The sequence below is a fragment of the Populus trichocarpa genome, chromosome 6 (genome assembly GCF_000002775.5).
Source record: "Populus trichocarpa isolate Nisqually-1 chromosome 6, P.trichocarpa_v4.1, whole genome shotgun sequence".
Classification (NCBI taxonomy): domain Eukaryota; kingdom Viridiplantae; phylum Streptophyta; class Magnoliopsida; order Malpighiales; family Salicaceae; genus Populus; species Populus trichocarpa.
In genome coordinates this window covers 23,938,047-23,965,893 of record NC_037290.2, presented here as the reverse complement: position 1 = coordinate 23,965,893, position 27,847 = coordinate 23,938,047, and the positions used below count along the sequence as shown (strand labels likewise).

General features: G+C 33.4%; 2 protein-coding genes across 4 annotated transcripts; one reads left to right on the top strand and one right to left on the bottom strand.

Annotated features, from left to right (window-relative positions):
• Positions 1 to 1,803: 1,803 nt before the first annotated feature.
• LOC7470738 (homeobox-leucine zipper protein ATHB-8) lies at positions 1,804 to 8,967 on the top strand. Of its 2 annotated transcripts, none has more exons than XM_024603966.2 (19): positions 1,804 to 2,199; positions 2,335 to 2,560; positions 2,781 to 2,940; positions 3,250 to 3,353; positions 3,470 to 3,560; positions 4,183 to 4,278; positions 4,364 to 4,477; positions 4,563 to 4,646; positions 4,740 to 4,895; positions 4,976 to 5,050; positions 5,287 to 5,393; positions 5,475 to 5,667; positions 5,876 to 6,061; positions 6,195 to 6,272; positions 6,493 to 6,627; positions 6,760 to 7,085; positions 7,209 to 7,308; positions 7,718 to 7,867; positions 8,575 to 8,967. In XM_024603966.2, exons 2-19 carry the CDS (start codon positions 2,340 to 2,342, stop codon positions 8,719 to 8,721), a joined length of 2,523 nt encoding a protein of 840 aa, XP_024459734.2. In that variant the 5' UTR covers positions 1,804 to 2,199; positions 2,335 to 2,339; the 3' UTR covers positions 8,722 to 8,967. The 2 variants fall into 2 exon arrangements, with proteins under 2 accessions (XP_024459734.2, XP_024459736.2); XM_024603968.2 differs by having other exon boundaries at positions 1,804 to 2,228.
• Positions 8,968 to 22,694: 13,727 nt separating this feature from the next.
• Positions 22,695 to 27,236, bottom strand: LOC7470737 (leucine-rich repeat receptor-like serine/threonine-protein kinase SKM1). Of its 2 annotated transcripts, none has more exons than XM_024603945.2 (4): positions 27,073 to 27,236; positions 26,770 to 26,843; positions 23,983 to 26,592; positions 22,695 to 23,305 (listed from the first exon to the last, which is right to left on the bottom strand). In XM_024603945.2, the coding sequence occupies exons 3-4, from the start codon at positions 26,534 to 26,536 to the stop codon at positions 22,944 to 22,946; spliced, it is 2,916 nt and encodes a 971-aa protein (XP_024459713.1). In that variant the 5' UTR covers positions 26,537 to 26,592; positions 26,770 to 26,843; positions 27,073 to 27,236; the 3' UTR covers positions 22,695 to 22,943. The 2 variants fall into 2 exon arrangements, with proteins under 2 accessions (XP_024459713.1, XP_002308597.3); XM_002308561.4 differs by having other exon boundaries at positions 26,796 to 26,843.
• Positions 27,237 to 27,847: the final 611 nt, after the last annotated feature.

The window sequence follows — 27,847 nt, the reverse complement described above, 5'->3', positions numbered from 1 at the left end:
AAGTCATTTTTTCATTATTTTTTTATATGAGATTATCTTGATATGATGACCCAGGTTATAAGTTTGACGGATTGACTCAAGTAATTTTTTATGTTATTTTTTAAAATTTATTTTCCTTTTAATTTTTTCCTTTAACATTGGGTTAATTGAGAATTGAAATTCATAATTTATTTCAATTTGCTTTCTATAAAGTAATCATAATCTCATAACTCGAGTTGTGGATTTGACACGTTAACCTGAATTGACTCGAGTCAATCCAATATGATGTTATTTTAATATTAAAAAGATGTTATCTTGAATTTTTTTAGTCAAACTATGTTTTTACGGGCAGTAAGGATTGTTTTTAGATCCACAAAGTCAACCGGGTTATATGGGGTCAATCCTCACATGATTAAAATTGTTTTTTCCACTAGAAAAAAAAACATTAGCAATATCTCAGTATTGTTTTTACATTCAGGAAAAATGTGATCCGACCCGCAGCATACCTCGCATTAATAATATAGTAAAAACATTAACAATATCTAAAATCAACATTTTTTTTTTGGTCAAATCCCAAGTTTCAATTACTTCTCCATTATACTGACTAGTTAAAGTAATAAATTACATTTCCAACAAAAAAAAGTAGCTAGCTCGTTAGTTTAAAGAAAATCATATTCCTAATTATATAATAATGCAATGTTTACTTCACTCATTATTCAAAAACTCCTTTTCCCCCCACTCTAATACATGTAAAAATTAAATGTTCAGAATTAAAATACAGTAATATATAATAAAAGGACTAACACAATCCTGAGAGAATTATATTTCTAATTACATCCTTTTGTTACCCCTATAGATACAGGAAGAATCACCACAGGACTACCATGCATCCATTATCATTGCCAACAACACTACCTTGTAACTAGCCATTTAATCTCTTACATTTATATTAAGAAATGATGTAATTGGAGGACAATGAATAGAAGATGAATTTGAAGATGTTAGGAAAATCCACAAAAACCCACATGTTTCTAAATTTGAAGATGAATAGATATTGTCTTTTAATTTAATTTATCAGAACTGAATTGAAACAAATAATAAACTATTAATGGGTGGTTTTATCATTATACAAATTTATCATCACGCTAATTACATCCTTTTCTATGGATATATATCCATATATCCATATATATATATATATATATATATATTTTAAGTGATTATAGAAATTTCTTCGTAAGATTGGATCAAGTTCCTAAAAAGAAAAGTAAGGAGTGAAAATTAAAAGACAGAAACAAAGCTATGACAGCAGACAAAAGAGGAGGCATTTTCATCCACCAAGATGATCAAGTACTCTGTAAACCACACGCGCTACTAGCAAGCGTATAGATTCCTTTCCCACGCCTCCAAGGCTCCACCTCCACCTCCGGAGAGAGAGAGAGAGGGAGGGAGGGAGGAGGTGAGTCGGCATTTGGGGGGGTTAAAGTGGAAAGAGAGTGGAAAACAAAAGCAAAGCAAAGCACAGCAAAGCAGCACCAAAAGCAACAGCGAACGAGCTGCTGCACCAAACACCAAAACCATGAACAGCAACAGAGCTACATTAACATCAGCTTAAATCATAGAAAAATATAAAAGAATCAGCAAGAGGGAGGGATAAAATTGATATGATGTGACATGATGACAGGATATGCTAATACATGTATGTGAAAACAAAACCAAAAACCAAAAAACATGCTCTGATATTCTGTCTGGTATTTAGGGTTTTTTTTTTTTCTTCTTTCTTTTTCGTTTTACCTTTATCGCCCTTCACCCCCACCCTCTCTTCCTCAATCCCAATATTCCTCGCCCCATTCCCTCTCCCTTTTCACTTTTACTAAAACATTACAAAAAAACAAAACACTTCTCTCTTTGAACTCTCCATCTTCTCATCTTCTAGACCTTTCACTCAGCACTCTAAAACACTTTCTTTCTTCACTATACACATCAAGAAAGAAAAACGAGGGAGAGTAAGGAGAGGAAGAGACTTGTTCATTTTCAAGGAGAGAGATAAATCCTTCTTATTACATACTTAACGCTCTGCTTTCAAGAACTCAAAGCTGTCTTGTTCCTGTTCCTGTTCCTGTTCTTGTTTGTTTTGAAACATGAACCTTAAGCTCCTCCTAGTTTTCGGCCTTTAAGCCAACATCTCTAATCCGATCTACGCCAGGGTTTCGACAAACGGTAATTCTTTCGTTCAGTAACCACCACATGTATGTATCTATGAGAGGAAGCTTGGGGAATATTTCTTTTCTTACTATTTTCTTTCTTGATTTCTTGAATTAGTGAATTTATCAATCTATTTATATATTTTTGTAGAAGGGATGATGGCTGTAAGCTCGACGTGTAAGGATGGGAGTACTAAGATAACAATGGACAATGGAAAGTACGTAAGGTACACACCAGAACAAGTGGAAGCACTAGAAAGGCTTTACCATGAATGTCCTAAGCCAAGCTCTATGCGTCGCCAACAGTTGATTAGGGAATGCCCTATTCTATCTCACATCGAGCCTAAACAAATCAAAGTTTGGTTCCAAAATCGAAGGTATTTAAGACACAAACCTTTTTGTCACGGATGATATAATTCTACCTTTTTTTTAAAAGAAAGGACACCAAAGTTTAGATCTTTAAAGCTCAAGATTTAGCTTATTTTTTGGTTTGCAATTCTATAAAACTTGTTTTTTTTGTGGGTTAGTTTGAAGAATTTTGAAGGTTTTGGGCTTGAGTGATTGTGTGACTGTGTTTGTTGTGTTTAATTTGTACAGATGTAGAGAGAAGCAGAGAAAAGAGGCATCGCGGCTTCAAGCTGTGAATAGGAAATTAACAGCAATGAATAAGCTGTTAATGGAGGAGAATGATAGGCTGCAAAAGCAGGTGTCACAGCTGGTATATGAGAATAGTTACTTCCGCCAACAGACACAAAATGTAAAGATCTCTTCTTTTTCATATTTTGACTTGCTTATATTATGAGGGAAATTTGGATAAAAATGAAATTCATAACCAATATGATTCTTGTCAGGCTACGGAATTGCTTGTTCATGTTAAATTTATTGCTGTTAGGCCAACAATTATTTTACAATTTCTTTTCATTCCCTTAAATTTTGATTGTTGGCCAATTAAAGTAGATTACATTGAGTTTTTGAGGTAATTAGTTGTATGCTAATTTTTTCACAAGAAAAAAATTTCGTGTTGATTTTTTTTGGGTGGTTTTTGAGTTAATTTGTTGTTTTGCAGGCTACAAACCTTGCCACCACAGACACAAGTTGTGAATCAGTGGTGACCAGTGGTCAGCACCATTTGACTCCGCAGCATCCACCAAGGGATGCCAGCCCTGCAGGGTTAGTGGAATATTTGCAGTTTGTTCATGTTGGGTTGTTTTCTGCCCTCGTTTTCTACAGTTCCTTTGATGTATTCTACTATATGGCTTAAGAGGTTGTGTTTGTATTTTTTCTAGACTTTTGTCCATTGCAGAGGAGACTTTAGCACAGTTTCTTTCGAAGGCCACTGGAACTGCTGTGGAGTGGGTCCAAATGCCTGGGATGAAGGTTACTACTCACTTCGACATCATTATTTACTTTGTTAATCCTATCCTTTGAACTTTGTCGTTATTTGGATAAATTAATAGTGCTATAATCTTGCTAAACTTCTAAGCAACATCTCAATCACATCGATCTCACAAATACCTGGGACACCGCTATCCAATTTTTTTACATGCCAATATGTCCCACCTTTTCCCGTTAACATGCTTCTCTTCTCTCGAAGAAAGTAAGAGACTGTTGTTTGCTTTATTGTATTCTCATTTATAATCTAAGTTAGGAAATCAATGAGTTTTCGAAGCAATCTGACAACTGGTTGCATAAAATATTTCACGCCTTCCTGTTAAAATAATAATTACATTTATAGTACGTTGATAAGGTAAATTGATAAAGCAACAAGGCAGGAATCAACTTTCCTTTCTTTTGAAGCATTAAGCATTATCAAGACAGTATGAGTTTGTCTCTTGGCTCATGAGATTCTTCTCCATCTTGATATTTCTAGTCCCATCCTATCCTGTTGCTTAGTTCTGAAAACAGCAGAACTTTTCCATAACATTTATTTTTAATGTGCTAGTACAAATGCACTGATAATTTCTTCTTGTTTTTTTTATTTTTCTTTGTATCTGAACAGCCTGGTCCGGATTCCATTGGAATCGTTGCTATTTCTCATGGATGCACTGGTGTGGCAGCACGTGCATGTGGCCTTGTGGGTCTAGAACCTACGAGAGTATGTCCTTCCTCTGCTTGGTGTAAAAAGCACACAATTCTTGGTTGTGATTTAGTGAAGAGTTGATTAGTTCTGTCTTGTGCAGGTTGCCGAAATCCTTAAAGATCGGCCATCATGGTTTCGTGATTGCCGAGCTGTGGATGTTGTCAATGCATTGTCCACCGGAAGCGGTGGAACTATTGAATTGCTTTATATGCAGGTAAGAAATCATTGTTTCACTCCAGTTATTTCTGGCTTATTACTTTCATTGTATCTTCTCAATTATGAGCTTTGTTTTGGTTCAGCTCTATGCGCCTACAACTTTGGCACCAGCTCGTGACTTCTGGTTACTGCGCTACACATCTGTTTTGGAGGATGGTAGTCTTGTGGTATGTGGCACTGTGTAAATTTTTTCTTAATCAAGTCTCTCTCTCTCTCTCTCTCTCAAATATGGTGCAAATTTTGATTGTCCTGTTTATTAGGTCTGTGAGAGATCTCTTAACAACACCCAAAATGGTCCAAGCATGCCACCTACACAGCATTTTGTGAGAGCAGAAATGCTGCCTAGCGGGTATCTTATTAGACCTTGTGAAGGAGGTGGATCAATTATTCATGTAGTTGATCATATGGATTTAGAGGTATGTAAATCTTGTCACTGTATTATTTATGAGTGTATTCGTTCCCTTGCTGTTCGAATTAAACCATTTCTTTCATGCAGCCTTGGAGTGTACCTGAAGTGTTGCGCCCGCTTTACGAGTCATCAACGTTGCTTGCTCAGAAGACAACAATGGCGGTAAGACTGTTTTGTATTGAGGATCTTGTCAGTTATGTTCTTATATTGCACTTCTCAATGAGAAACATATTTTGCTATGATTCTAGCTTGATAGTTTCTATGCACAGACGAATAGTGTAATTTTGATGGATATCAGCTGTACCTTTAGCCAAGTATTAATGAATAAGATTGAGGAAGGAATGGAAGGGAGACTATAAACGTCTCGAGCTCTGATATAACCATGGCATTTTATGCAGGCTTTACGCCATTTGAGGCAGGTTTCTCAAGAAGTTTCTCAGCCAAACGTCACTGGTTGGGGAAGAAGACCTGCAGCTTTGCGTGCATTAAGTCAGAGACTGAGCAAGTATGTAGCTCTTATTCTTTGGACAAAGCTTCTCATTAGCGCCATTGATACACGAGGTATCTAACAGATCCTATTTTACAGGGGCTTCAATGAAGCTGTTAATGGATTTGCTGATGAGGGATGGTCTATGTTGGAAAGTGATGGCATTGATGATGTAACAGTTCTTGTAAACTCATCTCCTGCCAAAATGATGGGTGTAAATTTTTCTTATGCCAATGGATTTCCATCTATGAGTAATGCAGTGCTTTGTGCGAAAGCATCCATGTTGTTACAGGTAAGTGTTGTACTTGTGGTCAATGTTATACTAATATACATATTAGACTGCTAGATGTATAAAGCATCAGCATGTAATTCCAAGGAGTTGCTACTTTGTGAGCTAAAACTTCCTTTATGGTCCTTAATTTTATTACTTTATATCAGAACGTTCTTAGAAGAAAATTACTAGCAATTCAAGGAAGTGATTTTCTTCCATTTTCGTGTAGAATGTACCTCCAGCAATACTTCTCAGATTCTTGCGTGAACATCGATCAGAATGGGCAGACAGTGGTATTGATGCTTATGCAGCTGCTGCTGTTAAAGCTGGTCCTTGTAGCTTGCCAATGTCTCGAGCTGGAAATTTTGGGGGTCAAGTTATCCTCCCTTTGGCTCACACAATTGAGCATGAAGAGGCAAGTACTTCAGTGTTGGATTACTTGGTTTCAATTTTCTCTTGTTTGGCTTCCATCCTCTGACAAAAATCGTTGCAATTTGCTGTCTTTTAATGCCATGGCATAATTGAAGAATACTGTTTGTCCATTGCAGTTTATGGAGGTCATTAAGCTTGAAAATATGGGCTATCGGGAGGACATGCTCATGCCCGGTGATGTTTTCCTGTTACAAGTAAGTGTCACTTCCATGTTGATTAATTAACTTCTTCATGGACCACAGATATTTCACTTTGTTTTTATTTAACTAATATTACTTTTCTTTAGTACTATCTTTGTCAACTTGTTTCTGCGTCCGCTATTGGAATAGTTCAGTTACCATTTGTTTATATCCCAACAATTAGCACTTACATTCCTTTTTGATTCTAATGTTCCTGGTTACTCTATTTCTTCAGCTCTGTAGTGGAGTAGACGAGAATGCTGTTGGCACCTGTGCTGAACTCATCTTTGCCCCAATTGATGCCTCTTTTTCTGATGATGCTCCTATTATTCCTTCTGGTTTCCGTATCATTCCTCTTGATTCTGGGATGGTGAGTATTCATATAATACTAGTGAAAATGATGTCATGCTTTCTGTTAGGTTATGAGAATTCTTGTTAATATATTAAAAAATGTTGCTTGATGTTAGCTCCTCCTTACTTTTTTCCCATTAATGTGATGCAGGATGCCTCCAGTCCAAACCGCACACTTGACCTTGCATCTGCTCTTGAGGTTGGGCCTGCTGGAAATAGAGCATCAGGTGATCTTTCAGGCCGTAGTGGGTGCACAAAGTCAGTGATGACAATAGCATTCCAATTTGCATTTGAGATGCACCTTCAAGAAAATGTGGCATCCATGGCTCGGCAGTATGTTCGTAGTATTATAGCTTCTGTTCAGCGGGTAGCATTAGCACTCTCCCCTTCTCATTTTGGTTCTCATGCTGGTTTTCGGCCACCACCCGGTACTCCTGAAGCGCACACACTAGCTCGTTGGATCTGTGAAAGCTACAGGTGTGACTCTTTAATCTTTTTATCATGGATCCATGTCTACTTGTCCTAAAAACTTAGATACATTTACTTGATCTGTTTTCATTTCTAATGATTTAGCCTAAAACTATCTGATCTTCTTTGCAGGTGCTATCTAGGTGTGGAACTGCTCAAAAATGAAGGAAGTGAATCTATTCTTAAAACACTCTGGCATCACTCAGATGCACTTATGTGCTGCTCTTTGAAGGTATTTTATTACCATATATGAATTTTAATTATCTGCATCACAGTCTATTTGAAGATATTCTCTAATCGTTGGACACTGATATTTCATTGATGTTGCATGATGCATCATAGTCTGACAAGAGAATGGCATTGAAACAATATGCATAGTTCTACCCATAAACCCTCCTTTATTGTCTTAAAAATGAAGAGATGCTTTACTGTCCCTTTCTATGAACTAACTTCTAAAATTTTCACTTCTCATCAGCCTATTGCATATGTGTTTGGGTGCAGATTTGAACTTTAGTGTCTCCATCTGAATCATTAATTGATGTATTTGCTAACCAAGGAACTTTTTTCTTCTTCCTTTCTGCATTACTGAACATAGATGTGCGTTATTTTAAATATGGTAACTTATTTATTGCTCTATGCAGACTCTGCCGGTTTTTACATTTGCAAATCAAGCAGGACTTGACATGCTTGAGACAACTTTGGTTGCACTTCAAGACATCACTTTGGAAAAGATATTTGATGATAATGGAAGGAAAACATTGTACTCAGAGTTCCCACAAATAATGCAGCAGGTATGATAACTATTAGAATGCACATATGGAAAGTTTTTATGAAAAATAACATAAAATGATAAAGGATCGTCTAAACAGGAACTGGGGCTACAAAAAGCCTCTATCTTAGGTGCCTAGCATTTCCTTAGCTTCAAATCCTCATAAGTTCTCAGAATCTCAATAATGTCAATGGCACCAGTAAGAATATTTGATGGACCTTGGTGATGTGTAACTTGTGTGACCAAATGTAAATGTCAGGGAAACAATTGAAAACCATTTTCCTCAACCTTTATGAACTTATGCAAATGATGATATTAAAGAACTAATACATTTACCCTTGAAAATGTAACACACTGCCTTTAAAGCAAAGTACGAAAATGAATTGTCTTTTTGGAGCAGCACATATGGTCATAATTCCATGTATCACATGGTAAAGTTTTGGCTGATTTAACATGCACATTCACTTTGATCCCTTGACTCTTGATGGGCTTACCTTAGCCTTGCACAAACTAAAAATGTCGAATTTAACCAAATCCTCCCACTGGCGGCCATCGAAAGTCTCTTTTAATTTAGAGTTCATCTTATGTGCTCTCAAAGTTGGTAATACAACCTCTCAGCTAATAATCGTGTTCTTGCCAGGTTGATTAGCTAAAAGAAAAGTAACCGTTAGCTTTCCTTCATTTTATCAAAGTAATGGTGGTTAATTTACTGCAAATTATTGTTGGCAGGGTTTTATGTGCCTTCAAGGTGGTATCTGCCTGTCAAGTATGGGAAGGCCCGTCTCCTATGAAAGAGCTGTGGCATGGAAGGTATTGAATGAAGAAGAGAGCGCTCACTGCATTTGCTTCATGTTCATCAACTGGTCTTTTGTGTGACACTTTGGCCAGAACATAACTCCAGAAACAAAAGAAATTAGACCACTCCTTACACTGTCTTTCTAAAATTGGTTCAGATGCTTTGCGGTGCCTTGATACTGTAATGATCACGATGCAACAATGGCATTTGGGGCCCCGTTTTTAGCTGCCCTTATCTTTGTATGGCCCCATTTTTCTGTTGCAATTCTCTTTGTACTCTGCTTTATACTTTATTTATGAATGTCTAAGCTTATCTCTCCCTCCAAACATGGCATCCTGTCTGCACTTCTTAATGTTAAAGAAAGTCACATCACTGCTTAAATGCTCATATGCCTAAAAACCTTTGGGAGCGTCTTTCTATGAGAGACTGCTTGATTCAAATGTGGACTGCCATTACAAATTTCCTTTTTCTTTACCCTCCTTTTGCTCCTTGTTAAGCCTTGTTTCATCTCTCTCGTCTGCTCGGACATGGTTGCTATCAGCTCCGTTGGGTGCTCCTCATTTTTCCCTTTAGCCACCAATCTTGATTGAATCTTTTGCTTTTCTTTTCTCAAGCGCCCCACCTCAAATCCTTTACCTGTTAGAAGTTGGGACCCAATATGTCATTAGTGATAATGATGCCAATAATATAGTCTCACTAGATGGTGTCTTGTTCTTTATGTCCTTGTCTGGTTGAAGATCAATGTAAAATGTGAAGGGACCAAGAGTCTTGTCAATCTGCAAGCCTATTTTCTTAACCATGAGCATTCACTACTCAGATAGATAACCAATCTACTCGCCCAATTCTAATATTAATAGAAGTTGATCAGGTACCGCTTCTGAAAATGCTTAACCCTTTGGCAAGTGGCTTGCTTCCCATGATATCATTCAAGTTCAGGTTCTATGAAAGGCTGCGAGAAGAATTTTCTCATGGACACACAATCTCTACTGCAGACCACCTGTTTAAGACTTCATTAAGAAAGGACTTGATTTTAATACACGAAGGATCTTTTGCTACAAGCATTGTTTCCAGCAAGCAACACATGAAAAGAACCATGTTTCAAAAGTAATCACAACATAGAGAAGCCTTGACATAGAGGTCAATGTTGTCCCTTCCCTGTGCCTATGTATAAAGCTCGGTGCTACCAATTATGAGCCTTGAACTTGGTCACATGAACCCTGGAATTGATTTTGAGAGGCTGAAAAGAAATAGAGAGAGAGAGAGAGAGAGAGAGAGAGAGAGAGAGATTGAAATTACAGCAAGAAACATGATTATATTTCACATGCAGATAGACAAATCCTCATGATAAAGACCAATATTCTCACATATGCCAACAACACTCTCACTAGAATAAAAGACAAAAGTGCTTGCTTTGAAGCATAGATATGTCATTTCAATATCAATTTCTTATATAATAAAGTTATCGAAGAAGATAATATACCGTAAGCGACAAGTATATATTTTCAATCAAGCATTAATCAAGAGCATATAATAATGCTTCATAACATGTGCAATAAGTTAAATAATTAGGTACCAATTCCTATCCCAACATATTAAATGGATCCTTCCTTCTATCCAAATTGACCTTTTATTTTTTCTTTTAGGTGGGAGGCTCACCTTGTAGTGCATTTGGAGGACAGCAAGGGTCATGCACCCACCCAATCCATATTTTAGACTCTTGGAACACAATTGATGGCATGGAATTTCAAGGGGTTTTGCTAGAATATCCCACTCCATTAACAGGATTATCGAATGTTCGACATCTTTTCAAATCTCTAGACTTGTTTGTTAAATCAGTTTTTTTTTTTCATGGTCTAACGATAATTTCCATGTTAGTTTTTTTCTTGACCTAATAGTTAAAAAATATATAATTTTTTCTTGATTTTTCGGATTTAAATTTTCCTAGATGTATTTGACTAATATTAGAGATGCATTCTTAAGATTATCCAAGGAGGAAAACTAGTCTCAATTCACATATAAATTAATTAGCTCAATAATATCCTTTATTGTAAGAACAAATAGAATAAAAAACACATCTTTTTTTCCCGTATACGAGTGCAGAAAACCCCCAGCCCTTCTAGTCTTAGCTTACTCAAGAATGACATTTGACATCATGTCACATGCACTTATTAATTAGCTTTCTTCTCAACATGATTCAGCTAAGTCGACTCTAATAAAACAAGCTAGCTTCTCCACATTACCGCTTAAGTCCCAATCAAGCTTTATGGCAGATGATGTTGAGAGAGGTTTTTCAAGTTGTAGCCTTCTCCCTAGACCACTTGTTTTCTTAATAGAGTACGTGTCCACCATTGATTCCAAAATGTTGCGTTCTAGCGTGAATCATGTGAACAAGTTTTAGTTCAATCTGTTGAAAGGCTCTCTCAACTATAGCAAAAATCCATTCTAATTTCGATTTCAATCAAAATCCACTTGAAAATGTCAGAATCCCACTTCACTTCCGGTGATATAAGACAAAACCATGTGAAAGTGATTTCCATTTCGCCTCCTTTATGCTATCTAATCTAGTGGTTTGTTTTATTTTCAACGCTAAGCTTCTTTTTGGTACCATGTCGGCTACATTTCTTTTATATTTATATATATATTTTTAAGAATAATATAAATTATATTTTAAAATATTATTTAATAATTAAAATTTTTAAGTTGAGATAATTTTTTAACATAATATTAGAATCTTGATGATTAAACGATTACAAATTTAAATCTTAATAGAACCCTTTTCTTTTTTAATTAAAATTAATTAATTATATAAGATAGTATAAATTCGTATAAGTTTTAAAACCTCGTTTAATAATTTAAGATTTTGAGTTCACATATTTCATTAACAATGTAATCATCACTCAACCTATCCTACATATATATTATCGTTAAAAATATACCATATATATATATATATATATATATATATATATATATATATATATATATTTGGAGCATAAATTAGATTAACCACATCGAGAGTAAATTGAATAATGATGCTAAATCACCCAAAGACATTCATTGAATACATAGCTTTTTCAGTAGACACAATAAAACGTTGTAAATAACAGAAGAACAGTGGCATTTTTTTTCCTGGTCCATTAGGAGTGTTTTATTTATTTTAGTATCCATAAAAACTTTTGATTGCATTTATTCCTTTAATACAATACTAACATTATAATATATTTATCAATATTAATAACTTTAACCCCACTAGTAATTAAAAAATATTAATATTGGTAGAATTCTTAAAAAGAGAATTATTAATTACTAAAAATTAAATATAGAAGTTGCATCTCACAATCAATGATTAGACAATCAGGAAGGTAGCATGCATGAGTAGTTAGTAAGATAGGAGAGTCATATTATCATGATGGATTAAATTGGCTACTGCTACAAAGATAAAGGGCTACTTTGACCTCCCCTTATTATAATTAATGAAGCATTTTTTAAGCTCAAGTATTTGAATATTATGTGACCTTAAGTGCAAGGAGCTCATTAGACAAAAGACTTATTGATTAATTGTAATTTCATTATTTATAAACCATATAAAATCTTAAATGACATAAATGAGCTAATTAAATCACTCCTATATTATATAATAATTTTATCATTCAAATCAAGTTCATGATTTTTATTTTTTCAATAATAATAATAATTTTTAATCCTTATATCCGGTTAAATCATTGAAAGTTATTAAACTCGGTTTAGTTCATAACCTTATTCAAAGCTTGAACTACAAGTTAAATGGTTAACTATGATTGATCCGAGTAATCTAAAATTATGTTTATTTCAGAATTAAAAAAAAAGTTAAAATAACTTGGTTTTAAAAAAATGTTTAAATTAAACCAAGTGTTGATTGGGTAGTGGGTTGATTCACTAGGTTAACTAGGTTGTACTTAATCAATTTTTATATAATTTAATTTTAAACTTGACCTGGGATGGGATAACAAGTCACTAGGTTAACTTGCTAGGCCATGCTGAGTTTAGAGTCTGTTTAGTGTTGTGGTTAAATCGCAGTTTTGCTATTTTTTAAAAATTTGTTTTGCTTGAAATTATTTTTTTAATGTTTTTAAATCATTTTGATATATTGATGTCAAAAATACATTTAAAAAAATAAAAATAAAAATATTATTTTGATATATTTTCAAGAAAAAAATATTTTGAAATATAATATTCATCACACTTCTAAGCATACAATTAATAATACTCATTAAACCTAGAAAATAAAAAACAAAAATCAAAATTTTAATATGCCTAAACCCAAAAACAAACCAATGCACGCGCGGGTTATTCAGGAAGACATTATCAGTTGAAAAGGACCTGGGCCAGAGCCCTCTTGGAAGCCCTTTTTAGATATCGGGGGAGAGGTTGGATTTGACTGTTGACCATGCACTCCAATCTATGTGGCATGCTGGCTATGGGATATTATAAAGTTTGAGACAAAATCTTTGCTTTAAGACATTTTGAATTTTATGATTGAGTAGATTTCAGACAGATGATCCAGACATGTTAATTGAACTATTATGAATCCTACTTTCTGCTTGTGGCCTCAGTTGTCCATAGACAATTCCTTAAGAGAGTTCATACTTCATCAAAAATGTATAAACTCCTTTGTTAATTACTTCAGTGATTGATCTTGGAATTTTTTTTTTATTAATGTAAATATTTGAGTTAATTTACACGTATTTCAATTAATTTCATGAATTTTGAAGTTAACGATAATATAAACTTTTTTGTGATTTTAAGATTTGTAAAATTTAAACTAGTAATATGTAGAAAATAAACTTAAAATCTGATCAATTAAATTAAACCTCTTAAATTTTAGCCTGAATTATTTGATTGTTGATGTTATGAACATCAACAAGGACGCTTTTAGGATGTCACGCCTCTAAAATTTCAAGCCAGCCACTTAGCTTCATGAATTTTTTCTATCTCATGACATTCATCCCTTAACCCAACATAAAACTCCTTGCTCCGACGACCGGCTGATTCAAATTCCCAATCCATAAATATGGTTATGTGAATGTCGACCTGCAACAAATATCAACCCACAATGTAAATCCTCCACCCTAAAAAAGCACTATAATTGCCATGTTAAGTGGCCGGTGTTCTTGATATATCCGATGGGACACACGTGTATTTAATTATTAATATTATAATATGAAGAGAATTCAAAAAACAAAACCCATTGTCTTGAACCAAAGAAACATTCAATAAAAATGTTTGACATGAACACCTTTTACCCCGTTGAATCAAAGAGCAAATCTTGCAAAAAAAAAAGAAGCCAGAAAAGGAGCTTTTTCAGTAGAAAGAAGGAAGTGAAAGGGGCTTTTTTCATGGTCTCCAAGGACTATAATTGATATCTTGAGGCTTTTAAGATAGAAACACCTCCAATATCATATCCATGCCAGCAAAACTTAGCTGGTCTGCTCCTTGTAATGTCAGCTAGTTTGAATTTATATGTTTAGACTGATCTTTAGAGGTGGAATCTTCTAACCATATAAGCTCCCCATGAATTCTGATCGAGCAAAAGAGAAAAGGGTTCCATGTCAAGCAATACCATCATTGCTTAGAGAGAGAACTAGAAAAGAAAAACCTTAGGCATCATCATTGTAACATAGAAGCAAAAAGCAGGTCACAAGAAAGCTCGCGGGCAGGGCATGGCTGGAAAAAGTCCATTTAGACATTCTTTTCCTTTTGACCTAAGTGGGCATATGCATTTATTAATGTTTAATTAGATAAAAAATATAAGAGATACGTGCCAAATTAAATTAAGTTAGTGCTCTTACAATTATCCTCCTCTTTCATGTCCTCCGGATATGAACTTAGAAATAAATCCCAAGGGGATAACATAGCAATTGAAACTTGATAGTTTAAACATGGAGGTGTCTGATTCAAATCGAATGTATGGGGATATTAAAGAATATGGAAATCTTCACCAAATCTCTTGACATGGATGAATGGGAATTCAAGAAAGGAAAAGACAGCTACATTATTTTTCCGTGCAATCAAATTCCAATCTCCCTACTAATTTGTTTTTAAGAAAGAAGAAAACCATTTATTTCAAAACGACAAGGACATAAAGTTGATGAATCAAACCCACTATATACATTTAAGTTTTGATCATATGATGCATGGTGCAATTGTAAGATCGGTTTAAGTTGATATCTATAGAATTTAATATTTGATTTTAGGTTAATCTAAAAGTTTTAAATTTTGTGGTAGAAGATACATCTTTTTTACAATCTGATTTTTAAAGTGTCAAGTGGCTTGAATTTTAAAATATTAATTTATTAGAAATTTAGTAGTTGATTCCAAGTTTAGTCTTGTGATAGATAGGCCAATGTCACTAACAATGTGTTTTAAGGATTGTCAAGTGATTTATGCTTTAAAAGCTTAATTTGTTGGGTTATTATACTTCTAGAGGCTTTGATACAATACAACAATTTAATAGTTAATTCTAAGTTTTGTTTAAAAGATTTCAATCTTGTGGTGGATGATGTATTTCTAATCTTGTATATTAATTTGTCTTCTTATATTTATTGATAATTTCTTCAATAATTTTCAAAGAAAAGATCTGATGCAGACGGAAGCACAATAAAACAACAACAAGCATATAAAAACAAAAAAGAAGAAGATAGAAATAGGGTTAAAACACAATAACTTTAAAACCTTATTTTATTTTAAAATACTAATACGATCAAGTTTGCCTTTTCTTGAGGTTTATAATACTTTTAAATAAGCTAAAAAACTGACCAATATTAGATAATGTAATCAGAATCCTAGCTAAAACATATAGGAAAATAACTTAAAATCCATAACAGGAAATTTCAAGCCTAATTTAGAGAAATCAATGTAGCAGATGAACTTCTAAAGATATTCTTTATAAAACTAGACATCGGAAACCTCCTATAAAAATTTAAACCCGATATAATAGTCGGATAAAACATTATGGTCTTTAGGGGTGAGCAAAAAATCAAAAAACCGATTAAATTAATTTTTTTTGGTTTTTTTTTTTAAAATCGGATTTGTTACTTTTTTTTATAAAAACTGAACTGAACCGAAAATGATCACCCCTAATGGTCTCTTTTAATCACTATGTTCGTTTGGAATAAACTTATGATCAATTCTCCTCTTGGACCTAACCCTATCTTAATAGTCTATAAAAACATCCATTAGGTCATCTACATAATATATTTGGAATAAACTTCCATATAACGGCCTATAACTTGCGTTCTTTTTAATATTGGCTACATCAATATCAATATTGACTTTGAGTAGCTTTTTTATATTTTTAAAACAAAATAAATTAAAGTCTTTAATCTTATAACAAGTAAATAGGGTCATGAATACCACCTTATGATGGCTTAATAATCTTAACTCAAACATTAGCCCATACTATTTAATTTTATAGATTTGGAAATGAAACCTCTCTTACCAATGAAGAATACAAATTTACCACTAAAAGGTCTTAATTAGAATTAAGTTTTTTTTATTATTAAAAAAAGAATATAAAGCAAATATTTATAATTACTCGTTAATGTGAAGCATGTTGGGTGTCTGAATATCATACACATAACAAAAACAATAAAACAAAATTATTTAAAAGTCCCTAGGATCCTGTTTAATAGATCTAGAGTTGTTTAGGGATTTATTACCTAAACATCCGATCTTTTTTGGTTTTGAATAATTCTTTAAAGGCTGGGTTGTCGAAAATCACAAATCGTTCAATTGTTCAGCCTCCAACGGTAATCCACACGAACCACCAGTGAGAAATCTCCTGAATTCCTATTTAAGAGAGATATATTGCTATGTCTAGAGTGCAAGCTTTTTATTATGTGACTTACGTAGATTTTCTGTTTAACAAACAACCACACAAAAATATGAGGTATAACTTACTATTTATAGAAAAATCTAAAAAACCCTATAAATTGGCAAAATATCAATTTGCCCTCTGAATAATATTCATATATTAATTCAGGATAATTTTAAAAATCAACTCAATCAATACCATCATTGATTATTCTAGGTCTAGAAATATATTCTATGTATTAATTATATTATAGTCTTTAATTTCTAAAATATATTTTAATCAAATCATACTTAATCAAATCATCTCAGTTTAATTTCTGACTAATGACTTTTAATGTGTGTGACTTATTAAGTTTGTAATATGCTGGCCCAAATATAAATTATAATTCTAATTACATAGAATTAAATAAATTAAACAATTTAATTTATTATCAATTCAATAATTGATTAATTTATATTTGAAGATCAGGTGTATCATCTAGTAACGTACGTGTCACAATCCCTCAAATATTAGAAAAGTTATTAATGGTGTGACTTAATCTTCTAGTGACCAGTTTCTCAGTATGATTAATATCCTTTCATCAATAATGTTTTGATTTAACATTAAAGCATGAAATATGTTTGTTATGTTAAATCATATTTGCTCTCCACATAATAGTTATTGATCGTTTGAATAAGATTTAAAACTCTTTTCAAATCTCATTCCACATTGACCAAAGATTTCTCAATCAATACTATTTAAGAACAAATGAACATTTTCTCTAATTCATCTAGGGAGATACATCCTCTCTTAATCATTCAAATACCTTCATATAATATAATTCATGTTATATTCAATGTTTTCATCTTCGTTATATCAATTAAGATAACATATAACGAGATTAAAGCATAACATTCTCTATTTAAGATAACTTAGTGATATCAAGTCTAAGGGTCACTTACACAATCGTCATGTGAGCCTTTCCATGGACATAAATGATCTCTTCATATGAAATTCTCATGCAGTTAATTTCAATGTACATGTCTTATGATAAACACTTATATATTAGTTTTAGGTATTCTTTATGCCTCAGTTTATGAGAACAACTGTTTTTTTTCATTAAAAAAAAAAACATAATATGTACTAGTTTCTATGACTCTAATAAATTTTCAACATTTAAGAAAGCATTGACCAATAACATTTTAGGAACAATGTTTTAATGCAATAAGAATCGAATAATTATAACAACTTTATAATTTTCTTTGTAAAACATTTTTGTTTCATGAACTTTATTTTAACTCTAAATTTATAAATCAAATTATATTAGATTCATTAATATAATATTATATGAATATTGAAGATAAATTAAGTATTTATTAATAATAAATATATATTTACATAAAAATAATAATATCACGTATAACCAACCGATCGTTTACGGAGCATATTAAACTAGCAAAGCCATCACTGCATGAGATAAAACTTTCGTCGTAAAAAGGTAAAGTCTCCAGGAAGGAAGAAATGCAATGATTCACTTTAGATACTCCGATTGAGATATATAGTTGTAATTGCAATCACCAAGCCTGCATCGGCAGTGTTCATATTAGAAACACAAGGACACAATGATAATGTAAAATCAAGGAATCTATACATAGAATGTGATTGCATTATTAATTAGCTGGCATCTAAGCCAATTGATGATTAAAAAACGAAAGAAAAGAAAAGCACACATATTTTTGTAATCATAAAATTAATTCCTACCAAACAGTACTCAACGGCTATAAATTATTTTTGCATAATTTTAGCGGGTCTTCAAGTTCCTCTCAAGGGAGAGTAACACTTGAAATGTTCTACAAGACCATCTCCAATTTTGACCATGCTATTGTCTGTCAAGAGACGGCAGAAGTCTTGAAATGTGAGGCCAAAAGAATAAAGGCACTTTCTTTTCTACCTCCCTAAACCTTTCCCCCCCTTACATGCAGCTTTATGATTGTAGCTTTGTGCTTGTGTAGCAGTTCTTGTTCTTTTTTCAGTTCAATGGGACAAACAATATCATTAAACCACCAGGATTCTTAGAGAGCCTGTTTATGTTTATTTTTATAATTGAAAAATATATTTTTAAAAAATTGATTTTTTTTGTTTCATATTTTTTAATGAATTCAGACCATTTCAATATGTTAATATTCAAAATAAATTTTAAAAAATAAAAATATTATTTTAATATAATTTAAAAAATATAATAATTTAAAAAACAATCATGACTGTAATTCCAATCATACTCTTAGTACAGTGGTCCCTTAGTGTTCCTGTTGGCTAGCTGTTTGACCTAGCTCACTGATCAGGACAATTCACTTCCCATGTTCTTTTCTTCTCTGACTGGTGTATAGTACTATATATTATGGAAATTAAATGAATAATATTTGTTCCTGGGTGTGGTGTATGTGAGGGAAAATTAAAAAGCCCAACCATGTGCTATTGTTTGGATACTTGCCTAGGAATGTGTTCAAAGTGAAGCACAAAGAAATCAATCTTCTGAACATGTTTCATGCATGCAGAGAATTACTGGGTTTTCCCAGAAAAGTTCCCAGATTTTGCTTACCAAAAAAAGCTTCCTTTTTAATTCACCTGTGTCTTGGGTGTTACTGGATTAGCTGGCCTTGAGAGTTTATTTTATACATGAAATAACATTAGTAGTTATAGTTTTGAACTTTTGATTGTTAATTCATCTCAAAATATTGAATAGTTATTTTAATTTTAAATTTTAAATTATTAAATGAGCTTTTAAAAATAACTTTATTTTATTCTCTCACATATTAATTAATTAAATCCACAGTTAATGGTGTGAGAGGCCGACTAATTAACGATATTATTTATTGAAATCGATGATTTTAGTTAAGTGATCAATTAATGGAAAGTAATAAATAAATTAAAAAAATTTGAAATCAAATTTTAACTTTCCCTTTATGGAAAAGAAATTAATGAAAAGACAGAGATAAGAAACGATGGTAGAGAGAGATGAAGCTTTTGGTTGATGAAGAGTTTTTATATCTTTGGAATTAATATGATAGGTACATATATATGATACAATCCAAATCGTTGATTTCTTGAAATGAACATGTTAAAATTTAAACACAATATAAAATTATTTTTATATCCCTTTTAGATTTTTAAATAGAAATGATTTTTTAACATACAATTTAGACTTTTATATTAAAATAATTTCTTATGGATATCCCTCCATAATAATAATTAAAAAAATTTAAAAGGAATTAATAATTCAATGTACCCCTAAACTTATTGCAATGTGAACTAGAACAATTAATTTGTTTTAGGGGTAACATAGTCTTTTTTATAGGATCCATTTATTAATTATTATTAAATTGATCGATAATAAACTAGTCTTTTAATATTTTTGGTAGACAATGAAATAACTAGATTACCCTTACAAACAATTTTTTATAAAAAAACTGGTGTCTAAAGGTTTTTTTGTATTTTTTCCTTTTTAAACACAATTAAATGACTAAATTACTTTTAAAATCAAAACTTCTTTTTTCTTCTTTTCTTCTTGGGTTTTTTTTTTTGTTATTATCAAGTCTACTTAGGAGCGATTTGATAATTTAATAAACACAAATATTATTAAAAAAGTGGTTAATGTGTGCGTTATATGCATGGGCAGTTCATGTGCTTTTTATACGGTGCATACTGCGTCGCCTAGTGGCCAAACTCTGGCTTCTAGGGTGGTGTTGGAATCGTCGCGGTGACCTCTTGATCCCTGGATGACACATGTAGTCAGCAGACTTTTAGTTTGTGCTAGCGGCCTTTTCTTCTTTCCCCCCATTCTTTTCTCTTTTCTCCTCAATTTCCTTGCCTAGCCCTCTAAATTTTCAAAAAAACCCTTCGATTTATTTTTTCTTTAGATTTGGTGCATGTTCTTTTGATTACTATTTGTTTTATATAAAATAATTTATAAAATTAGATTTTGTTTTTCAATTTTATCTTCTTTTAATTTTTTCATATGTTAAATTTGGTTCTCATTCTTTTGATTGCTATTTTTTAATTTGAGATAATGTTTAAAATTGATTTTTTTTTATATTTTCATCCCTTGTCATTTTTGTTTCTTATCAAATTTGATCACCGTTCTTTTTATTGCTATTTTTTTTTACTTTGAAAAATGTTTTAAAACGATAATTTTTTTTTCTGGTTTCATCATTCAATATTAAACTAGTTAGGAATTGAGAATCTTAATTGAGCTCGAGTTTAGGATTTAACGGGTTGTGAGTTTGGAAGATTAACCAAGGTTTAGAAGGTTCGCCTGAGTTTGTTTGGTTTTTTTTTCTTTCTTAATGATCATATTTTTTCAATTTTATCATTCAATATTTATTTAATTGGAGATTGAGCTCTGTTATTTTTTTATTTGCTTTCTATAGGATTTTCCACTGATTCTGAAAATGACCCAGGTTATCTTGAGTTTTTTTATTTGTCGTTTTTATTTGTTAAATTTAGATTTTTTTGAAGAAATCTTTTTGTGAATTAAATTAAATTAATTGATTAAATATAAGCATGAGATTTATCACTTTATGATATTTTATTTGGTTTGTTTTCCAAGTCAATGCTCTAGCAGCACGTTCGGCTTCTTTTGGTGTCGTCGTGTAGCATTTCGCAGTGGTGTTAAAATCATCTCAATAAGCATTTTCTGGTGGTGGGGCTGTGTCCATAGTGGAGAAACAATGAGTTTCCAACGAGTTTTTTTCTTCTCATTTTGAGTATAATATTGAGAACTTGTTTTTTATAGTTAATTATTGCTATTTTTTTTTATTGTTTTGTTTATTTTTGAATTTTTTTTATCATATTATTAAATTAATCAAGTTTATTAAATTTAGTTATCTTATATTTTTCTTACTTATTTAAAAATATTAGTATAACATGAAACATTTTTTTTTTATTTTATGTTAAGAAAAATCTGCCCTGCCGGTGGTCTATCGTGATAGTATAGATTACAAAAAATCGAAATAAAAAGAGAAAAGCAATGGAAGAATATTGATGTAAAGTCCAAAACTAGATGCTACTTTCTAGTTTGAAGGACAAAAAGGAAGCGGGCAAACAGGAAAAACAAAAACAGAGACCCCATCGTGAAAACCATACCCCCCTTCTACATGTAACCTGCTCTTTTTTTTCTCACAAGTACTATTAAAGGTCACTTGTAAATGGAAGCTGGCGGGGGATAGTTTTGGAAGTTGCTCTACAATCCTTTCCACCCACCCACTTGCCATCCAACCAGAAACAAGAGTTTTCCAGTGGGATATCCACTTACTTGGTACTGTAAGATATAGCAAGCATGGATTATTCCCACTGAGACTTTCTGGATCATGCGTATCGTCCTAGTGTCGAAGAAGATATTCCTTGCAACTACGAATACTTAAATTATAATCGAGAAACTCCCCATTTGCAGATTTATTTTCTCTGATTTGTAGATGTGTTTTTCTTTCTTTCCCCCCTTTTAAGCTGAATATTCAGAAGAATTTTATATAGGCCTGCATATCCAAGTAGGAGGCCTTCTGCAAAAAGGGTGGATATTATTGTCGGGCATCTCTATATATTGCTAGATATTGTGGAGACTAACTTTGTTAATCCGTTCTTAATTTTAATATATATATCCTTATGACTATTTTGGATTCAACCATTACAGTAGGAAATAAGGAGAACTGGAGGTAGATGCAAGTATTATCACCATCTGCGATTCAGCCATCACTACGATAATGCAAGTTACTGTATGTTATTTTCAGTTTCAAGAAAACAAGTCTTGGACTAGGATAAATAAATTAAGTACAAGAAATTCTCATCAGAAACTCAGTTTAAATTACCATTTTGAGTTTTTTTGCCACTCTCTTGTAATTGTACTCGCAATTCTTTATGGAGTGACATCATATTGTTATTGGAGAATTTCCCTTGGCTGGTCTAATTCTTTTTTATATAAACTATATATTAGTCCCTGTAGTTTGGTATGTTTCACTTCAATCCTTATCTCCTGCACTAGTTTTCTTCGTTTAAAATTCTGTCCACCAAATTATTTACTTGTCCTGTTTCTTTTTTGGTCATCAATGTCATCACATCCTCGGGAACCGGTTATCGGTGCTGCATTGGCATTGGAGGGTCGAGTCCTAATCATTAGTCATAAAGGACTTCATGCCATGATGTTGAAGGTGAATAGCGAAAGGAAGATAATTGAAATGGAAGGATATATATACACTTTATTAGTTGCCCTAGGCAAGAAAATAAAACGACTCTTTCTTTATAGAGAGGTTATAATTCATGGCATTTACTATCTACATTTTTACACTCTCAGTAGTACTAGTATGTAATGTCAAACATACGTACCATCAAACAAAACATATGAGTAACAATCATATTAGAAATCCCAAAAAGAAGAAGAAAGAAACCTGAGCAAAAATTAATCAGGAGATAATTAAAATACTAAAAAAGGGAAGAAAACTTTAGGCCTAGTACACAAGAACTTTTCCTTAAAGCAGACTCTAGGGTTTTGGATACTTCATTTGCACATGGTCGTGCTGTGGGCTCGGTAGCTGTGCATTGTAGAGCCAAATTCATCGTTTCGATCAACTCATTCTGATTAATCGATGCATTCCCACTTATCATTGGATCGATCCACATATCTAGATGACAATCCGAGTAGCAATACCGCGCCCACTCGACGATGCTCTCATGCCCGCCAAATTCAGCATCTGCCGGGCCTTTTCCGGTTAATAATTCGATAAGGATGAGGCCAAATCCATACATGTCACTCTTTTCAGTGATGTCCTTGGTTTCTCTGGTTTCTGCAATAGAGAAGCAATAGAACCGCATCTTAAGTTTATGATGTACGTGCATGAACATATATAAAGCAAGACCATTTGCTTACGTTCAATGGATTACACAAACTTCATACTGTAAAGGGTCTTATATATGGTTTTGCAGGCATAGAAACATACACATGGAAGTTGATTATATATGTTTTTTTTTTTTATCGAAGATAATCATATAAATTATATATAATTTAAACGTCTTAAATATATAACTTTAACTTAAAATTCAATTTTCTTAGTGTTGTCAAGCTCTAGAATTGCTAGCATTTATCATATTAATTAGCACGCCTAAACGTGCCCCGGCCGCAATTAATGTTCATAAAACAATACAATTAGTCTGATGGGTTTATGGGTAGTTTAGGTTTAAAAACTAGTAAACTAATGCTAATAATTTTGTTTTGCTTCAGGACACTAATAATTTAAGGTTGACGCATGAATGTCCTGCACCTAAAATCTTTTTAGCATGCCAAGGCATAATTGGACTTTTATTTAATCAAATTCCTAGAACTACTATATTCTTATTGGTCAACAAAAGTTAAAAAGAAAAAGAAATAAAACCTACTGTATTCTGACAAATACTCTTTTATTCCTAATGTTTGTATGACCATGCTAGCTTAAGATAGTAGCAAGGAGTAAAAAAGGCCAGTTACCTGGGGCGACATAGGCTGAAGAAATGAAGCACTTGGTGGTTTCGATGCAAAGCAGGCTGGGAAGGCTTAATATGAGACGAGGCTCATCTTTTCCATCAATGATAATTTTCTCCGGTGACATGTAACCAGCAAGAACACTCGGCGAACAATAACAATGCAGGAACCGGAGAGCTTTTGCGATCCCGATTGCAATTTTTCGCCGTCGTTCCCAACTTAGGTTCAGAAGAACTTCACTCAAACTTTTTCCTTCGATGTACTCATATATTACATATGCAACCTTATTGGACTGACATAATCCAAATAAGTTGACAATGTTTGGATGCTGGAGCTTTCCAAGTTCAGAAATTTCGGACAGCGGAATTGAGTTCACATCGTTCATTTTCTTTACGATGAATTCCATGTCGTTTGTGATGGACTTCCCTTTGTATGAAGCTCCTTTCTTGCCTCTAGAAATCAAATTTTCTTCTTTCATGGACAATAAAATATCATCAATTGCTATTGATTTTGATACCTTAGAATTGAAGAATTGCAACTCCCATGTCCCGTCTTCGTTTTCGACTCTTTTTAGCTCCAAATTCCTTTGCCCTCGAATGAAAACAAATCCAAAAGCAACAAGAGCAAGCAGCACTAGAGCACCAAGACTACATGCAACATAAAACCACCACATAGGACTCTTGACCCTTCTGCATGGAGGCAAGCCGCTAGTCTTATCACCGCCACAAAGATCATTACCGGCAATAGCACTTGCATTTATGGCAAGAAATGCTCCTGTGGAGGGTAAACTACCATGAAAATGATTGTGAGAGATGTTTACTTGAACAAGCGATTCTACTCTTCCCAAATTGGCTGGTATTTTGCCGGATAGTTCATTGTGTGACAAATCAAGCAGACCAAGAACTGGCATTTCAGAGAAACTAGCAGGGATTTGGCCACTGAGCTTGTTGTGACTAAGGTCTAGACTCACAAGCTTTTCGCATGAAGACAGCTCGTCTGGGATTTCACCAGAGATCTTGTTTTTGCTTAGCCTCAGCTGCATTATCTCTGACAAGCTGCCAAACTTACGTGGAATAGCACCCGAGAACAGATTTTGAGACAGGTCTAAATTCTCAAGATTCTCGCTGCCGAATGAGTCTGGCAAGCCCCCCAAAAAACTGTTTCTTGCCAAACTCAGCATTTGAAGTGAAGGCATCTCCCATTTTCTAGAGTCAATCCTGCCTGAAAGATTGTTGGAAGAGATATCCAAGAAGTACACAAGTGGAAGTTTGGTGAATTCTGATGATAATTCACCAGACAAGCTGTTATCTTGGAGACGTACACGCCGCAAGCTGTTGCAAGTACTCAAACTCTTTGGGATTTCATCTTCAAGTGAATTGGAGAAGAGAATGAGCTTAAAGAGATTGCCAGAACTGCACAGGCCTTCTGGTATTCTTCCAGTGAGAGAATTGCTGGAAAGGTCTAGTACAGTGAGATTGTTTCGCTTTCCAAGATCTTTTGGAATCTCACCAGACAACTTGTTAGACCAAAGTTGAAGGATTTGAAGACGAGGCAAGGAGCTCAAAGCAACAGGGATTTTCCCAGTGAAGTTGTTGGAGAAAAGATGAAGAATCTCCAAATTTTTCAACTTAATTATGAGTTCTGGGATCTCACCGGATAGAGAATTATCACTAAGATCAAGTGAAATCAACTTCGTGAGACCAAAAATGGATTTAGGAATCGGACCAGCAAGCATGTTTTGGTAGAGAAAGAGGTACTGAAGATTACTGAGGTTTCCTAGAGATGATGGGATTTGTCCAGTGAGATTGTTGTAGACAAGATCAAGATGATTCAAAGAAGTTAACTGGCCTAGTTCTATTGGAATTTCACCAGAAAGATTGTTATAGCCCAAGTAAATCCACTTCAAGCTTCTCATTTGGCCTAATTCACTTGGAATTTGGCCAACTAATTGGTTAGAAGCCAAAGTCAAGACTTCCAAACTCGTCAAGTTTGTTACTGAGAGAGGAATTTTGCCCACCAAAACATTGCCACCAAGATCAAGAAATTTAAGACTCGAAAAGGATCCTATTTCTTGAGGAATTTTCCCGGACAGCATATTATTGGATAGATCCAATGTTTCCAGGAGAAATATTGAGCCATTTGGTATTGGGCCAGTGAAATTATTGTTGCTAAGATTGAGGAACCTAAGTGAGGAGCTAGAGAATATATCATCAGGAAGTTTACCAGAAAGCTGATTGCTTGAGAGATCAATAGTTTGAATATATGGCAACTGAAAGATTGAAGAGGAAATCTTGCCAGAGATGTTTTTCCCTGAGAGCTCAATCACAGTAATGCGAGAGGAGTTGGTGCAAGTGATACCTTGCCACTTGCAAAAAGTGGCAGAGGGGTTCCAGTTTGAGAGATACTTCAAAGGGTCATTTAGGGAAGATTTGAAAGACAAGAGAAGCTCAAGTTCCTGATTGTCAGCATGCAACATGCGAGAATTCAAGACCAAGAACCAGAACATGAACAGCATTGAACATGCTTGAGGCCCTTTTGCGGCTGCCATTGATGATAACATCTCTCCCCCTTCCTCCAAAAGAAGGTGTTTGTCTTAGTCCCTCGGATCTGAAGAAGCTGTTAAAATTTCAAGAAAAGCACATATCAACACAACTTTCTATACGGAATCGTTGTTTTTCTTGAAAGTGTACCATAAACGAACACGAAATAAATGCATGCCTGTGTATTTATCATAACTAAGTACAGAAACAGAAACGAAAAAACAACACAAAATAGAATCAGAAGAATTCTCACTAAAAACAAGAAGAGCATGAACTCACTGTTGTTGCATGTATTTATTATGGTTGAACCAACTCCACTCCTAGACCCTGTGCCAATTATAGCCAGGCAAAATCAGATGACAACATATTATATAATAAAAAGAAAACCATACTCTGCCAAACCACCCCCCCCCCCCAAAAAAAAAAAAAAAATACAACGGGAAGTAATCTGAAGATGTACTATGCAAAAACATGTGTTATAACAACCTTTTTAGCATGATATAAGCAAGAGAATTCAACATAGAAATGAACTTAGGTAAGATGTCTAGTAACGTACCAAAATATCATCATTAGAGGACAGTAAAATTCAAAGGATTAGCAATGATTTGATCAAAACAAACTTGGATTGAAAGACAAGGAAAGGGAATAGTATTGAAGGAGGTTAATAAGAACTGCAATTATAGTGAGGAACACAGAGAGTGAGAGAAATGAGAAGATTTTGAGTGTATAAATAGGAGAAATCGGTAAAACAATGAATTATGGGTTATAATTACAAAAGTGCACCTTGACTTTATTTGAAGAGTGTTTGAACACGAAAGGTTGAAAGAGAAACAGGGACAGATGTTGGAAAAGCTTCTAATTTTGTCGGATATTACCAAAATGCTCTTTTGACTGATGACTTGGGATTGTGACAATGATTTCTGTAACCGTTGAAAAGTTTGAAAGTTTCATGGGACATGGAGATTTTGCCTCTGATTTTCTACTTATTTACTATAATGAGACTGGTTTTTTTTTTTTTTTAGCTAATTTGAAGGCTGTTTTGCATTTGTATATGAAATATTTGATTACAGCAGTCATGACGTATAGCCATAATTGCTATTAACAACATTATACTGGAAATGTAAAAAAGATTTGTGGTGAAAGTAAAACAATACTTTGCAGACATGTTAAATGGGTGATTATATATACATATAGACACACACTAGTACTCTCACATTTTCTTTAGTTGGGCAGGCAGATCATCCATACGCATGGAAGACTTAGTTACAAGCACGAAAGGGGTAAATTCACTCCCCATCCTTAATATTTCTTAAAAGGTTTATAGTTTCTTA

Excerpts from the sequence above, each read along its gene's own strand:
- LOC7470738 (XM_024603966.2), top strand. The coding sequence starts at position 2,340 with ATGATGGCTGTAAGCTCGACGTGTAAGGATGGGAGTACTAAGATAACA. Across the intron at positions 4,647-4,739 it reads TGGAGGATGGTAGTCTTGTG|GTCTGTGAGAGATCTCTTAA; the intron begins GTATGTGGCACT and ends CCTGTTTATTAG. Across the intron at positions 5,668-5,875 it reads AAGCATCCATGTTGTTACAG|AATGTACCTCCAGCAATACT; the intron begins GTAAGTGTTGTA and ends ATTTTCGTGTAG.
- LOC7470737 (XM_024603945.2), bottom strand. The coding sequence starts at position 26,536 with ATGTTATCATCAATGGCAGCCGCAAAAGGGCCTCAAGCATGTTCAATG. Across the intron at positions 23,306-23,982 it reads TTCAGCCTATGTCGCCCCAG|AAACCAGAGAAACCAAGGAC; the intron begins GTAACTGGCCTT and ends TCTCTATTGCAG.